The sequence below is a fragment of the Pseudonaja textilis genome, chromosome 1 (assembly GCF_049901715.1).
Source record: "Pseudonaja textilis isolate UNSWEBS1 chromosome 1, rPseTex1.2, whole genome shotgun sequence".
Lineage (NCBI taxonomy): Eukaryota > Metazoa > Chordata > Lepidosauria > Squamata > Elapidae > Pseudonaja > Pseudonaja textilis.
Window position 1 is genome coordinate 89124229 of NC_141990.1, and position 18031 is coordinate 89142259.

At 37.0% G+C, this 18031-nt stretch overlaps 1 protein-coding gene across 13 annotated transcripts in view; it reads right to left on the bottom strand.

The window, feature by feature from the left end:
• The window catches only part of EYA4 (EYA transcriptional coactivator and phosphatase 4), a 106169-nt gene extending 90683 nt beyond the window's left edge, over positions 1-15486 (bottom strand). For 4 of the 13 annotated variants that reach the window (XM_087940786.1, XM_087940773.1, XM_087940782.1 and 1 more), the window contains exons 1-2: positions 14099-14333; positions 2090-2178 (exon numbers count right to left, since the gene is read on the bottom strand). In XM_087940786.1, the coding sequence (XP_087796912.1) occupies positions 2090-2100 (11 nt within the window). In that variant the 5' untranslated portion in view covers positions 2101-2178; positions 14099-14333. The other 9 variants (XM_087940778.1, XM_087940718.1, XM_087940749.1 and 6 more) reach the window with 7 other exon arrangements.
• Between the last annotated feature and the right edge of the window lie 2545 nt (positions 15487-18031).

The following is an 18031-nucleotide window of genomic DNA, read 5'->3' on the forward strand; positions in this document are numbered from 1 at the left end:
CAAAAACTAATAGAAAACCATGAGTGGTGTCACAGAATGATACTCTCAATTACTACAACAATGGACTTCCAATTTTTCTCTATGTCCAGAATCCACAAAAAACAATTTTAATATCTAGTGTTATGGAAGGGATACCTGTTGTCGGAGGCCTCCTTGGTACACAGTTCCGATATGACAGCGCCCCATCTGATTGCCAGATTTCACCACCAGAATCCCACGAAAAGGGGTTCAGAGTGTAATGGATTGAACTAATTCTGTCTTTTGTCTTATAGTTGCCATCTCTGTGGTGGGGGGGGGTACATGTCAGCCCTGGGACACACGGGCTGCCATTTCAGGGGATGGATGACTCACTCAGCACTGATACCTATCTTGATGGCATGGTAGTCCTTCCATCCTTCCAAGATGGATAAAATGAGGAGCCAGATTATTCTGTTCTAAGATCAGAACCGGACAGACTGAGGAAAGGCGGCTTTAAAGGTTGCTCATGGTTTATTTCAAAAAGCACACTAACGTGACAGTTCTTGTTTAGCCGTGAAGCAACAGCTATTGGCCTCTTTGATAGCTCCTTTTATACTGAGCAATAAAAATGGCAGCCAATCCGGTTGCGGCAGTGTGCTCCCTGCAGGCACAGACCATAGGGAGAACTTCAGACACAGCATTCCTTCCCACCTCAACAGCGCATGCATAGTCTTGGGAGTCTTGGAGGTAAGCATGGTGGTATCTGGCCCTCGTGGATCTGTGCAGAGTAGGTTCAGTCGTTGCTGCTGGAGAAGTCAAGGTTTCTGGAATGGCCGGAGACTGCATCAGTACTTTGCCTGGAATGAGTTCGACCAGAGCTGGAATCTCTGCTGCATGCTCTCTGGCATGTTGCAGGCATGGTCAGCTCGAGCTCTGCTGGTGGGGCCTTAACGTTGTTCCAAGGTGGATAATATTCAGGCCCAGGGTTTCTTCACTCCCTTAACTGGTTAATATGGAGTCTTCACACTCTGCCATTCTTCAACTCAGTTACAAAAGAACAGGGCCCTGTTATTTTTATTATAGTGGCTGCTAGCCACCAATGTGTGGGGCCACCAATGTGTGCTAGATCCCATGCCCTATTAAAAAGAACTCAAAGGTTCTGGACATATATTGGAGCACATTGTCTGTGACTATGAGATCCAGGAGTCCATGTGTGGCAAAGAGTTTCTGTAGGGTGGTGATCATGGCCTTAGACATGGTTGAGGGCATCAGCAGTACCTTTAGCCACTTTGAGAAGGTGTCAGTCGTAATTAAGAAATCTTGCCTTTTAAATGGCCCTGCAAAATCTACGTGTAAGCGGGACCAGAGGCCTTGAGGGCTTTCCCATTCCCTGACTGGTGCTAGAGGGCATGTAGGCCTTGATTCCTGGCACTGCTTATAGCCTGACATCCATTTGGAGACTGCTTGGTCCATTCCTGGATACCACATGTCCTTCCGGCCCAACCCTTTCATATGGATAATGCCTGGATGACTCTTGTGAAGGGCTTTCAGGACTGGGCAACGAGGCTGGGACCACTACTGTACTTCCTCCTAAACAGCCCTTAAGAGTGGATAGTTTGTGCTGATGGCTTTTAAAGGGGTGAAGACCCTTGCTCACCAGCCCCAGTGGCCACTCCCTTTTCATCCAGTCCAGTACTTGTGACAAAATGTTGTCCTTAGCAGAATGTTTAGCCACGCACATCTGTGGCTGTTAATGGGAACTGATGGTGGTTTATTAGAAAGATAGATAGTGCCAGGACACAGCACAGATTGTTTGGGAAAATATGCTGACTCTGTAAACTGCTTAGAGATGGCTGTAAAGTACTGTGAAGTGGTATATAAGTCTAAGTGCTATTGCTATTAAGCATATGGATTTTTACTCTGGTATGAAAATTGCATCTTCAATGGTACAGTTCTGTAAATCTCTGTTTATTCTGCAAGGCTATGGAAACTTCCATGGGGAGACTTACAAACTTCCATGAGGAATTACAAGTGAAATGAAAAGTCTGGCTGTTCAAGCAATTTTCTCACATAATGTTGAACCAATCCCATTAAAAAAAATGTGTAACAATTTAACCAAATATTTACTTACTGACTGTTCATTTAAATCCTGAGTATCTTCCATGGAGATTACTCACTTTTCTTCCACAAAGAGAACCGGTTGAGAAGTAACTGGATGTCCTAATTTTAAAAACAACAAGACAAAGTATTACTTGGTTTCTACAGTTGTACACACACACACACACACACACACATGCACAAAACCTACATATTAGAAACATATTATGCCTATACAGTAGATTCATTTGTTCATAGCTGAAAGAAAATTTAAGTACAGCAACTAATTGGCACTAGATGTTCAAAACAAATCTATAAACAATGCATATAATACATTGAAATTGGAACTGACATTAATAAGTAGAAGGTACACATTTTACTACCAATATTTTTTTTTTCATTTTCAGCCATGATTTTCCTTAAAATCAATTTTTGTTCATAGAAATAGAAAACTGTATCAAAAATTTCAGAATTTATCTGCATTTTCAATTTTTGGTGGCAACTCCATGTGAAATGTAAACCAAATTCCAGTTTTCATATGCAAATGAGAGTCTTTGGTAGAAAAATCATTCTAAAATCAATCAGCAAAAGCATTAGATAAGAATCAGAACTAAATAAGCTTAAGATTTGATTAATCTCTATCCGAACGTAGAAAAAGTTTTAGAAATATCAAATACAACATTTTAAATTTGTGATCCAGATCTTAGAAATATAAGTTAACAGTTCCATTTAAAAGAATTACTTGGATTGTTAATGTTTGTATCTAAAAAGGAAGATAGTCCACTTTTATGGCCAATTCATGAAAGCAAGATAAAAGTGGCACTTCAGTTAATTAGAATATAACTTCATGCTACATGGTAATACATCCACTCTTTCCTGTGATAACTTGCTAAGTAGTACCTTTTATTACAACATGGAATAATTCTGTGAAAATATCTACAGACCCCTCACATCCTGGACATAAACTATTTCAACTCCTACCCTCAAAACGACGCTATAGAACACTGCACACCAGAGCAACTAGACACAGGGATAGTTTCCCCCCGAAAGCCATCACTCCGCTAAACAAATAATTCCCTCAGCACTGTCCAACTATTTACTAAGTCTGCATTACTATTACTATCAATCCTCCCATCCATCCTATCACCCATCTCCTCCCACTTATTACTATATTATTGTAGCATTGTTGCTTGTATCCTTACGATTTATATTGACTGTTTCCTAGTATGATTTGATCGCTTATTGTACCCTATGACTATTGTTAAGTATTGTACCTTATGATTCTTGACTCTTGATGAATGTATCTTTCCTTTTATATACACTGAGAATATACACTGAACCAAGAGAAATTCCTTGTGTGTCCAATCACACTTGGCCAATAAAGAATTCTATTCTATTCATGAAATTATTTTTAAGTTCATACATGAAATTTTACTCTCTTAGAGATGGGGTTATTGTTGATATATTTGTATACTGCTTTATTTCAAAATGAGACTCCACGCAGTTTATAATAAAATAACTATTTACTAACAATTACACAAACCCATCAAAATGGAACTAACCAATATTTTCATGATGGCATGAGAGATAATTAAATTTGTCCATAGGACCTCTGAAAAAGCCTTTCTGAAGAATAGGTTACTCCAAAGGATTTTAAAACCGAGGGAAAGTCATGATAATATGGTTACAAGTTGCATTTGTTTTCATGAAACATGCCTAAAAGTATACTCCAGTACTAGACAATAAAGTTGCTCCCCAATACATTCATCAAGAGTCAAGAATCATAAGGTACAATAGTTAACAATAGTCATAGGGTACAATAAGCAATCAAATCATACTAGGAAACAGTCAATATAAATCATAAGGATACAAGCAACAATGCTACAGTAATATAGTAATAAGTGGGAGGAGATGGGTGAAAGGAACGATGGGAGGATTGATGGTAATAGTAATGCAGACTTAGTAAATAGCTGGACAGTGCTGCGGGAATTATTTGCCTTAGTCAACAAAGCATTCAATCTAGCATTCTAAATTGGCTGCAGTTTCAATACCATGTAGAAAGCATTAAAATAGGCCAAATGATAGTCAGATTTGGAACGTTCAGAATTACTGTATATACAATTGACACAGAGGTCATAGTTGTGCAAATACAATCCTATTTTCAAAACTGGAAATTTAAATAGAAAGGTTCTTGTATGTGTAAATAAAGTTTATTACTGAAAAAACTACTGGCATTGAACTCTAAAACTGAAACTGTCTTCTAGTGAAGCCATGTCAACCTTTTCTCACTCCTTCAGGTGAGCAGCCATAGCATCAAAAATAAGGTCAGTCCCATTTTTTGAAATCATTTGAGCAGGATAGATTGAAGCAGTTATAAGCTAATGAGTCTAAATCACATCTTAATCAAGTAAATAATTATAATAAAAGTGACCCACTAGAATTTACATCTTATAACCAATGTATCAAAGGTGAATAAAATAACTTTTTAATAATTAATAAATAAAATTAAAATAGATCCAGAAAATATGCTTTATCTATTAAGCATCAAGAGCTGAAATGACACCAAGCATAGATTTTTTGCTCTCAGAAAACAGCAACAAAGCAGTCAGATCATCTGAACAAAAACAGAAATGACAATTATTTCTCCAGCACAACCACCATCAAGCAGCTGTTCTTTCAAAGTCATGTATCAGTTTCTTCTGAATTTGCTATTGATGCTCTAGCCATCACACTAGTTATAGTACTGCTCCATCAATTACTTGAAGCTTCAATATAAACGTAAAATATTTTTGTGGTTATTTTATTTTTTCCATTAAAAAACTTCACTGAACAATGATATGGCATATTATACATACATACATACATACATACACACACACACACACACACACACACACACATACATACATACCTCTTTCAATAAGTACATCAACAGTGCTTCGTTTATTATGGATGGTAATATTGTTAGCCAGATTACTATCTGTTCACAACAATGTGAAGTCACAACTGCAAAATTCCTTTGTCAGTGTTGACCTTCATATGCATCAAGAACCTTGCATATTGTAATGAATTGACATAGTATATGTCTGGATACAAGCCTTTTGCAATTGACAGATGGAATTTTATCGATGTGCAGAATTTCTAAGTACCATCCAAGATGTTTTCGTATGGCACCAAGTGCCACATATTTCCCAAACATTTCTCTGTTTGGATGATTATTTAACAGGTAAAATCAGAAGTGAGGCTACTCTTGATTTATGCTTTTATACTTTACTCTTAATCAATATAGGCACAACTACTCCAAATAACAGTGGTACAGTCATTATAAGACCTGACTGCTAACATTACACAGCAAGCAAAACTATCAGCAGGCACAGAGCAGAGGTGGTCTTTAGCAGGTTCTGACCAGTTCTGGAGAACCAGTAGCGGAAATTTTGAGTAGTTCAGAGAACCAGCAAATATCACCTCTGACTGGAGATTTTACAGTATCCTTCCCCTGCCATGCCTACCAAGCCATGCCCACAGAACTGGTAGTAAAATTGTTTGAATCCCACCACTGGCACAGAGACAGCGATCAGGAGAAGGAAACACTGTGAAGCCATTAACCTTTATTGTTCAGACAATGATGTGATTTAATTATATTCTAAGATGGAAAATATCCATAGTGTATAAACAACATGGCAACTAAAATTGCCAAGCATCAAAGAAAAGGAAAGTGACAAATATGATTGTCTGAATTCTATAGAGCTCTAAAATAACAATAACAATTTGAAAGGTCAGAGATATGGGCCAGACAAAGTTCCAATACAGCCACATCTGACAGTTTTATCTCAGCCTTTCAGGTGAGTTTTCTAAAAAAAAAAAAATCTTTGAAACTAAGAGCAGACTTCAACTGGATATTATTTTGTTGCCTAATACACATATACAACATTGTTTCCAACATCTTGTGCCTTTCTCATGTTGCTCCACTAAGTCAGTGGTTCCCAATCTTTTTGGCAACAGGGAACGGTTTCATTGAAGACAATTCTTCCACAGACCATGAGAAGGATGGTATCACGCGCAACCTAGATCCCACACATGCACAGCTGAAGCTTCACTTGCCTTGTGCAACTCTGTTCTTAACAAGCTGCGGGCCACTACCAGTCCATGGTCCAGGGTTGGGGAATCCCTACATTAGTGATTTATTTTACTCCAGATCAATAGAAAAATACTATCAGAATGCTAAGATTAATTTACATTATTGTGGCAAATGTAACTGATACATACGGGGATAGACAACAATTCCTCTTTTAGTTTATTCGGAGAGCAAATTTTGCCATAAGAATTTAGAAACCAAGCAATAGTCATAATAAAATTGAAGTAACTTTAAGAAAGTACCTTCCACATAGAATATATCCACTCAATTAATTTAGGAGGTCCTCACTGAAGCCAGCCCAAACACTTGAGATTATACAGTGTTTCAGTGACTAAACACTAGATATAAAAAAAAAAATGCTATGCAAAATGACTACTAGTGCTCCTAACAGTTTGCATAACACATGTGAATATCATTCAATACTAATGATAAAAATATTAGGTTTTAATTAGTTAAAAGGTGCTTGTTTTAAAATTAACTGTGGACCATTCCAAACTAACTCATCACAAAATATTTCCACTGGAACCTTGCCACTTTCCTTACAAATAACATTCATTTATGAGAACATGTTTAATTATCTTACAGTTAAAAAACAAACAAAAAGAACAAGTCAAATGACAAAAACCTGAAATTTAACAAAACACCATTTAAATTTAGTTATATTCCCATAAAATGATCCAATATACCCTAATAAATCATATATGTGTGCAAAAGATATGTGTGCATAAGTGCACCAATCGTGCCTACCGTCCCTGTCCTATTGTTTTTTATTTTTCTTATAAGTACCTATCTCGTGTATACAAAACTACATTTATTCTTATACCTGTATCTTGTAAGTGATTGACAAATCAAATAAATACTAAAAAAAAAATCTGCAGGCAATTTATGTATATTATTGTTAGCCGTATTATCTATTCATATAAATTAATAAGCATGTGTAGTATAGAATTTTCTGATGTTACTGTTATTTGCTTAATAAATTAAATGTATAATGACCATACTATATGTATCTTCTATAAATACATGGTTGCTATTTTCCTAATGCAGGAAATATCCTAATCTTATTTTTACATCCCCTAACTCATAGATAGTAGAGCAGTGTGTGTGGACGCGCACACACACATTCACATTTTCCTGTACACACACGTGCAAGCACTTGTAGGAACTACTTCCTCAAATGTTCACATACTTCATCAGATGTTCACATCACTATATCATAAATTAAAAACAACTACGCTTTAGTATGAGAGACATGAAATTCTATCTTTGCAACTGACATAAAAGTTGATATCTGATCCTGAAGTCTCAGGCCCGTATAGTCTTTCAAATTAGTAAGTCTGTATCTACCGTATAGAATATTGTGCATGTGCATACATACGTACATACATTCATAATTTTTAGAATACAGTATGTGGCAAACATTGCAAATTTTACTTTCTATATTGAACTTTTACAAATCCAACATTTTAAAATCGCCTCCAACAGTTTTATTATTTACAAGATAGTCTGCAAATCTAAACTGATCACTAAATATCTGCAGCCAAAAAGAGAATAAATCATTACATTAGCATTTTTTCTATTTACATATAGCTTTTTCATTCATTTCTTCTTCCATATCAGACTTGTTCCATGTATAGAAAACTATCCTGATATGAAATGCCATTCATACATTGTCACTTACAGAACAAGAAGTGAATTGTTTCCAACTGGGTTAATATACATGTTTGGCTAAGTATTTAGAAATATAGATGTAAGTAAGCCTTTACAAACTGCAAATGTCTTGGGCCCAAATTTACAATATTTGAACTGACTTAAGTATTTTATTTTTCTTCAATTATTTTTTTGAAGGTAGCAGAATAGCAGATTCATATAGGAGACAATAATCAGAATTTTATGTTTTTTTCCATTTTGACTAAGGAATAACAAAAAAGCAGTTATTAACTGCATATAGCATACAATGTTTCAACAACACTACTTTTCCAATTCTCAATCTAACAGGTCATTAGTTGTATACATTTCTGCTCAGAAGGATGTCACATTAAGCTAAATAGAATTTACTCCCAGGTGAAATTTATCTTTGTTTCAAAGCTACTTGACAAAGGGTATATTTCAAAGTAGATTTGTTCAGAGCCACATAAACAATGCTTTAAAAATCTATCCCAACAGATGAGGTTCTTATTGAAAACCTCTAATATGGAACACTAAAGTAGAAAGAAAGTAAATTAAGGCAGCTGGCATGGGCATACAACCAATGAAACATCTGTGCCTGTCCCCATGATATATTTATCACATTTTACAAGTCTCTGAAAACTTAGAGTTTATATCCACTCATGCTAGTTTATAAATCTGTTTTATAAAGAAACTGCATTATCCAAAGTATTGAAAATTATGAAAAGACTTTTTTAAGCATTCTGATGTGGTTTTATTTATATAAGTTTATATTTATGCAAATGCATACAGCTATGTGAAATTACACCTAGAGTGGTAAGAAAGGAAAACATTTAGCTTACCTAAAGATATGACTGCCATTAAAATACAGTTTATGATGCAGTGGAATTGTTCATTGCTTTATTTTATTTTACCGACCTTTATCCTATGTAGAACAATTAAAGCTTATGCCTCAAGTAAAAGTTAAAAAAAGTTGGGCTTGATTCCTGATAACCTTATAGGCATGTTCATACAGCTTTCTTGACAAAAGAAGATGTTTCTTGTTGCCTACAAGCTTTAAACCAGAGGTCTCCAAACTTGGCAACTTTAAGACTTGTGGACTTCAAGTCCAGAATTCTCCAGCCAGCTATTCTGGGAGTTGAAGTCCGCAAGTCTTAAAGTTGCCAAATTTGAGAAGCCCTGCTTTAATCTATTACATTCAAGGTATATTTGATTGTATATACATAAGCAACTTGCTGGGTTGAATTCCCAAATGGATCTGTCTTCTAGTTGTAAATTTAAATAAATGGAATTGGTATAACTTACAGCTACGGTTCACCAAAATTATTTAAACAAAACACAATAGTTACATTTGTGTATTCAGGATTGAACGAGTGATTTATCGAACAATTTTAAAACTTTCTGATTATCAGAAATTGCTTTAAAAAGTGTCTCAATTCCCAAAGTGACCTTTTGTTATAGTTATCAGCTTATTACTTTTATTTTATTTTTTCAAAATATTTTTCCCATAGCTTCTGCTTAGCCCACCAGATAGAGCACAAAAGGCACGTGCTGGGTTCTCTCCATTCAACAGGGTCATCCTGTTGGATCCAGAAGTTGTGTTTTAATTGTGGCACCTAATCCTGGAAACGTATCTCTCCAGAAATCCAGATAGACCCAACCATGTTAGCCTTTCACCAAGCTTTGAAGACCAGATGATTGGGTCAGATAGTTAGGTGTGGGCTAGTTTTTCAAATTTGTTTTTTGTGTTTTAAACTTGGACATCATGGGTCAATAGCAATAGCTGTTCTAATAATTGAACGCCACCAGAATCACTGTCCTAAGATAGGTAGCCATGTAAACTATTTAATTAAAAACATACAAATCCTGGCTTTTAGAAACGTTATTATATTTGACTTCAGTTTATTTTCAGTTGAAATGAAACTATATAAATGGTTTACACAGACAGCAAAGATAATGTAATAGATCATATTTTGGCTCTTCTGTGAATATTGATATTATTTTTATAGGTATAAAATATACCACTATTCTAAACTTCCACAAACTATCAATCTTATTTTCTCTATTGCACTGAAATATTGTCTAACAATGTGCAATTACTGTCACTTCAAAAGGTGTAGATCAAAAAGCTCTATTATACATATGTTAGTTTTATATACTATTAACCTACTTAAAAAGTAATTAATGTTCCTTTTGTTTAAGAAGACTTATCAAAAATGAAAGGTAAGTAAGTAACTTTAAGTTACTTAAAGTAACTTTAAGTAACTTTATAAAGTGCTAAGAATAAGTTTTGAAAATATGTTGAAACTAATGTTCTATTGGAAAATGAATAGGTAAATATTACATAAGAGCAAGGGTCAACACTCTACTTGAATAAAATTTCAAAACTAGCATGTAGTAAAATAATAATCCAAAAGGTTCTAGATGTCTAAATATTGAAGTTAAATGGAAAATGATTGTTACACTTGGATCCCACTATTAGTCATGGTCTTATCCTGAGGACCTCTCTTGTTCCTCTTGCATTTTGATATGGGGAGCTGAGGAGGGGAGAAAGAATTGCCATAGCTTACTATTCCATGAAGTATAATTTCTTTTGACTGTCATATTTTTGAAGTACAGAAATGTCAAGCCCTGATTAATACAGCTTGATTGGTTCAATAGGCCATAAAGGTTTAGGATTCAGGCATAAACTTGCATAATTTAAAATGCATACAGAAATATCTTGTCACTGATGTCCTGAAGCACAGAATTTAAAAAAAAGATTATATCCAGTTTTGAAGAAAAATAAATACAAATATATGATTAGTATCCAGATGGATTATTAAATCATAATTTCATACAAAACAATGAGATTAAAAAATATTTTAAAAGAACATGTTATAAGAAAGTTTGAAGCATCAAAATAAGATATTATGAATATACTTTAAGTTTAATAGTATCTTAATAATATGCAAAAGTTTCATTCAGCTAAATACCCAGTTTTTGAAAAGAATTCCTAGTAAAAATGTTCCTTTTACAGTTAAATCAGTGATCAAATATTCATGAAGTAATTTCTGCTGCTAAACAATGTAGTATTGTTGATAACTATCTGCTATCCAGAGCAAAAAAAATTTATATTTATAAACAATACCTTTATGTATTATTCTCAAGATATAGCCTGAAGCCATGAAAATGTTCATGCCTTTAGTGTACTATATAAAACATTATGTAGAGCTTATTATTGCTAATAATCATAGTGTCAATAAAGGATATTTTATTATGCTTGACATCAAATTTCAAATCATACTTATTTATTCTTGGCATTATAAACAGATTTATACAATGATATTTGCATTAATTCATAATAAAATAATGAAAATGTAAATATAACAGTATGGAAATATGTAGATTTCTGACGTTGTTGTATAACAATTTCAATTTGTCACAGGTTTGCAATGTGAGTTTGGGAAATCAGTTAAGATTTCATTGCACAAAAAAGACGAATATGTTCCACACTGTGGATTATTTATTTTAAACAAATGTTAACTGAAGGTAAAACTGATAATGAAACAATTGCATTACAAAATACTAAACAAATATATATTTTAACAGTTTCTTTGCAGTGGACTCACTTTTCAAAGGAGACTAAAAGCATACAGTATTACATCAAGAAAATAAATTTCAGCTATTCTTTTTATTTAATTTTAAAAGTGTACCTGCTTTTTGTTTAAAGATGGATTTTAAAGAATAACTCATCCATTTATTTCTTCAAGCAGCAATTGAAAATATTTACTACTAGGCAGAACCTAATTTTAGGCTTTAAGTGCTTTAACAGCTCTATGAAATATGATCAGCAGCTGCTATATAAAAGTATGCCGAATAAACTCCTCTTGTAAAAAAAAAAAAAAGCCCTCTAAGCAGTTTAGATATTTTCATTTTTAAAGGTTACACCAAGAACTTTATCAAAAATCATTCCAATAAATACAATTATGTCCCAGGTATGATATTACCTGAAAATGAGAAGGTAAACATCTAATCAACCTTCACTTTCATATGTAGATTTTCCCTCTTCTGTAAAATAACCACAACAGTAGATTTTGTCCATGATAACTTGCAAAATAATTTGGTTCTGCAGTCTTCAAATGATTACAATATTGTATATAATAATTTACCTATTTTAGGGGTGGGTGGGTGCTATTTGTTATAGTTAAGCTTCTGTACATCTCTCATTCCCATCGGTAGTATTAATAATACTGGGGTGCTTAATATTCATTTTTAAAAATTCCTTTGATATCAGAACTTCTATATTTCTTTCGTTAAAAATAGAGCTTAAAAGTCTATTATTAGAGGAATAACAATATAGAAGTATAAAAATTGTACAAATAAGGAGTAAAAATGATGACAAAATGAGTTAGATGAGTTAGAATTTTATCAATCAATTCTTTCTTACCATAAAACAAGTTCCTATTACACAAACATTCAAAATTACTGTGGCTTTGCGTCATTAGAAAAAAAGTATTATTTAGTGCTTGTATTTATTTATTTATTTAATTTCTATAGTATACCTCACTATAAAGATACTCCATTATCAATAATACTTATAACAAATATATTTTTTACAATAAGGATACCTTAAAAAACACTGCCACAAACAAAACAGAATATTGGTAATTGATGGGATAGTGTTTAATAAAAACTCTTAAACAAAAATGCCAAGCATTTTTAAAATGCAGACTGGGTGAAATTAAGAAATATATTTGCATTCTTAATGAAACTACTAGAATGAAATATGGTATATTTATATCATGACTATGTTTGCAATGCTGATAAATTAAAGGGAAAAAATAGTGCTTGGATCTCTGTTTCCCTAATCACAAACGCCTGGCCGGAAAATAAAGGATATACAAAAGTCTCAAGTGCAGAGAAACCTATGTCTGCTGGAACTGGACTCAAACCTACCTAATACATTCATTTATGAAAAATAATCAATTAATCAATCTTTCTCTTAATAATCTAATGTAAACTTATTTTAAAATTTCAAAAGGTCTAATTATGTTGCCTGCTGTCCATTTTCCCAACCTTAGCTCATTCTAACAATGCAGAGATAAAAACAGGAATAGATCAGTTTTACTAACAATAATTTTCTGTCAGGTGGACAAAATTCCCAAACAATCATTGTCTTTGGAAAGTAAAAACTTCGTATGCCAATGTCATTGCATAATGAAATAGTTGCAAGTAGAAGAGCAACATACAATAGCCCTAATAACAGACAAAATAGCTTGATGTATTAAATTTGTCACTATTTATCTGCAGCATTGTCACAAAATGCTAAATTTTGAGATCCTCCAGATCCAGGACATACTGTTTTGTCATAAAACCTGCATTCTTTCTTCCTTTTTCTTTTATACCAAAGCATCTAAATGAGAAGGCAACATCAATGGCTAAAGCCCAAGGGGCTGAATATAAAATAACTATTACTTCAAGGAGGACCAACCACAAAAAAGTCTTCCACGTGGTAGTATTTTAAGATCAAAACACAACTCATTGATTGTATAATGTTCACTGCACCTCACTCAACTTGATCTACAAAGTCAATTCCTCCGTTGCTCAGAATAATTGAAAGAAGGGAAGGAGTTTACTATGTGTTTTGTAGCTGTAAGCTTAAATTCGCTCATAAACGTTTGGTGGGGTTTTTTTTAAACCTATTCACAAAAAATGCAGGTGGAGCAGCTTACATTCCTTTTTTAAAAAATTTCCTATGTTACTCGAACTCTAAAAATCAAACTTCCTCATTAAGCCCTGCATGGCAAACTTACTTCTCCAGGATAAACATGAAGTTCCAGGTTTTCAATGCAACAAAGTATCGCCCGGTTTAGGTTCAACATTTATAATCCAAGTTAGGGCAGAAAAAGAAAAAAACCCGACTGTTTCCCAAAAAGGCTGGCACAGAGTTTCTCCAATTAAAAATACAAGTAATTTTTTTTTTAAAAAGAAAAAAAACCTCATAACCCCCCGCCAGAGTTTGGGAGATTTTTCACAATTTTTCCCTCGTCCCCCACTTCAACCCACCCGACCCCACCCCACCTACAGCGACGATTCCCTGCCGAAACGCCAACTCCGTCCCGGTTTGAAGCAAGTCCAGTCGAGCCACAGTAAAGAAACACAACGCTAGATAAACAAGCGACCTTTGCAAACCAGAAGCCGAAAAGCGAGGAGGAACCCAACCCAGGGCGTCAAAAGCGGCCGTCTGATTTCTCTTACCGGTTATGTCACGTTTTGTTATTCTAGCGACCCTAAGCGACGGGAAGAGGCAAAGAAACCCGAGATGGTGGGGGAAATGTAGCACAGGCAAATTGGGAATTCTGGCCAAAAGACCCAAGGCGAACTTTTCTCAGATGCGGCGTTTCGTTCCGAAGAGGCCTCATTTACTTACAATATCCTCGGTCCTCTGGAGAGGGCTGGGGGGGGGGAAGCACCAGGGCGGCAACCCGAGCACTCCTCGAGTCCGCGACAACAACACCCCTCCCCGTCCCTCCCAAACAGAGCCGCCCCTCTGAGGAAAACTTCGCGCGTGTGTGTGTTTTTTTCCCTCGAGACCCAAAACAACACGCGCGCGCCCCCTCTACGCCCAGGTCCCGGGACGCGAAGAGCAAAATAGACTTGGGGAGAGCCGCTCGCCGGGCACCGAAGTCAGGCTAACCGAGACCGCCCCTTTGGTCAGCGGCTTTTCTGTTTCGGCCGCCAACCTTTCTCCCCCTGCCGCCCTCGCATCCCTCCCCCGCCGCGCCGTGGTTGTTCCCTTAAACTTGAAGGCTTAAAGGAAAGCGCGGTTAAAGCCACGGGACCAAGAGACGCGCCTTTCCCCCCTAACGGGTTTAAGTGGCCGCCAAAAGAAAAAGGGTTGGGGGAAGCTGGAGAGGAAAGAGAAACGAAAGGGGGGGAAAAAGGTAAGGGAAATGATCCTACCCACCTTTTCTTTCCTTTTTGTTTTTTCTTCTTCCCCTTCGGTCTCCTTCGGTCGATTCTTACAAGTTGCTGCTCCTGCTTTTCTGGATTATGTTTATTCTCTCCCCCGGCTCCAAAGCGAAGGTGCCGTCTTGAACGACTCTTTATTTATTTATTTATTTTCTTAGTCAGAGGAGAACCATCCCTCTCAAAGTTATATAGCCTCTTTTTGTTTTTGTTCACGCAACAAAGTTACAACGGGGCGAGGTGGGGTGGGGTGGGGAGGGGGGAATAAGAGAAACTTCGCTCGACAGCGCGGCCGATTAAAACTTATTTAAAAAAAAAAAAAAAACCTCCTTAAACTTTATTGAGGAGTCGCTAGTTTTGTCCCTCGCGCTTTTCGCCCCTTCTCCGTCTTTCCAAAAAGAGAAGAAAACGCTCCTCTTTGCAAGGGAGCCCCGAGCTCAGATGAGACACCCAGAAATTAGTGTCAGGGAAAAGAGGGAGGGGGAGTGTGTGTGTGTGTGTGTGTGTGTATAAAGGTTTTTAAAAAAAAAACAAAAAAAAAACAACGCGCGCCACGTTGCCTAATTTTTTGCGAGAAGCCTTTCCTCCAGTTTTGTTTTGTTTTGTTTTGTTTTTCCACTTGTGCGCCGACTTGTTGCGAGTTCGGGAGCGGCGCTCCTTGAAAGCGGCAGAAGGCCGGCGCGTGCGTGCGTGCGTGCGTGCCTGTCTAGAGTGCGAGGTGAGGGCGGGACGAGCGGAGTTTACAGCTGGACAGCCGCCGCTTTGTCATTGGCTGCTTTCTCGCCTGCGTCGATCGCGAGGCGCGGGAGGGAATCGGCACGTGGATGGATGCTGACCCGGGGCACCGCGACGCCCTCGGGTCCCCTGGCTGGTGGTGGGGCTGAATTGGCGAGGCGCGTCTGCTGTGCGCTGCGTTGCCTTGTTCTCCGTATCCCGGGTGAGGTTTCTCAACACCCCCATGAGCTTCCTCTTTTCCTAAGGAGTAGTAAAATAGTAATAATTAATTAAACAAGTTGTGGCCAGTAGTAAGCAAGCACTGATCCCTTCCACTGTCTAGGATTTAGGGCAATGTTTCCTTAAATCCATTCCCCACCCACCAACCCTTCTGTTCTCCCACCAGTTACAGTGGTGGGATTCAATTTTTTTTTTACTAACGGTTCTGTAGGCGTAGCTTGGTGGGCGTGAGAGGGGAAGGATACTGCAAAATCCCCATTCCCTCCCCACTCCTGAGGGAAGGTTACTGCAAAAGTTCATTCCCTCTCCACCCAGCTAACCTGCTTTCCAGCTCCGTTCTCCTGTGCAGGGCAACAAAAGAAGACCCAGCTGATCAGCTGGGACTGGGAGGCAGAGAATAGATGGGGGTGGGGGCCAGTCAGAGGTGGTATTTGCTGGTGCTCCAAACTACTCAAAATTTCTGCTACCAGTTCTCCAGAACTGGTCAGAACCTGCTGATTACCATCTCTGCACCAGAACCAGGTAAGAAAAGTCATTGAAGCTTGTTCTTAAACCACTCGTTATAACCACAGGGCCACTAGCCAATTTCTGTTTTATATCCGGAACCTTGCAAGTTGCAAGCTGCTTGCTTCATTTTGGAAAAGTAATCACTGGTCACCTCTGGAAGTGGATAGTTCTGCCCAGATGCACTTCAGTTAGTTTGCTTTTTTCTTCAAGCTTGAAAGCATGGGATCAGATAGCCAATCTGAGCATGTGGTTTCCTTTTCTGCCCCATATGGATTTCAGAGTGAGCCAACAACTTGAGTTGGATGTAAACATTCAGTCAAAGCCAAGAAGGCAAATTCTGAGCGGGTGGAGAAATCTATTAGTGCCTATCAGCTACTGCAAACAAATGAAATGTCAAGTGGTACTTTCGGTGATTGCCACATGCCAGAGGGCAAATAAGGATGAGTGGCCGACATTACCTATCTTGTGAACTTCTCAGAAACAACTGGTTAGGTAGTCCATGGAAATAATATGCAAGAGACTTCCCCTATTGTAAGCATAGTCACTAATGTGTTGGTCTTTGGAATACATCCAGCTATTCCTGAAGTTACATTGCCCTGAAATTGGTCATACAGTTAACATTTCACTTCAGAGGATTAAGGTAGCAAATAATTTCTTATTGCATGATACTAACGGTTGGATAGTATTGAAATAAAGCAAAGGTCTTCAAACTTGACAAGTTTAAAGCTTGTGGACTTCAACTCCCAGAATTCAGCTAACCTGACTGGAGGAAGAATTCTGGGAGTTGGAAGTTCACAAGTCTTTAAACTGTCAAGTTTGAAGACCCCTGACATAAAGGATCATCTGGGTACTGAAATTATGCAGATTAGTCAATAATGATATAACTTTTAGTTCTGCCTTTTTTTCTCAGTGACTTGCATAAGTTTGGAACCTTCCATTTCTGCTTCTTTGGTGGAAAACTTGGTTTTTTTAGTAAGTAAGTAAGTAAGTAAATAAATAAATAAATAAATAAATTCCTATTCCTTGCAGAAAATAATTGGATTGTTAGCAAACCTAGCAACCAAAATGTCTCAGGATAACTAACTGCTGCTACTTAAAAAAGAGCCAGCTTGGTGTAGGGATTAAGGCCCCAGCCTAGAAACTGGAATATGGTGAGTTATAGTCAGGGGTGGGTTTCTACCAGTTCTTTCCGCCTCTGTAGAACCGGTAGCTCTGAAGAGCAGCAGACATAGAACTGGTTCTATGTCTGCTGATGTTTTTGCCAACTTGCCCACCCGGGCTCTTACCTGACCTTTATTTCCTGATTTTTTTCAACTTCAGCTGCCCTGCGAGGCACAGCTGCAGTTAAAAAAGCAGGAAAAAAAGGCTTTTTGAAAGGCTGCTTCTCTGCAGGCAGCATGCTAATGACGATTTACAGGTGCGCCGGCAGCATGCAGGGAAGCACATTGTAAATCTCTGAACCTCGTAAATGTCCAAACTGGTAGTTAACCCTGTCCTACCTTAGGCAAACAAATTTAATAAATAAAAAAGCCAGCTGGGTGACCTTGGGCCAGTCACCCTCTCTTAGCCCTGGGAAATAGGCAATGGCAAACCACTTCTCAAATATTGCCAAGACAACTTCAGGGACTTGTTTAGGCAGTTGCCAAAAGTCAACACTGATTAGAAGGAGCAAACAAACGAAGATACAAAACTATTAACCTTATTTAATCTGAACTTATTGTTAGATGTTTCTGTGTATCTAGTACAGGGCTGTCAAACCTC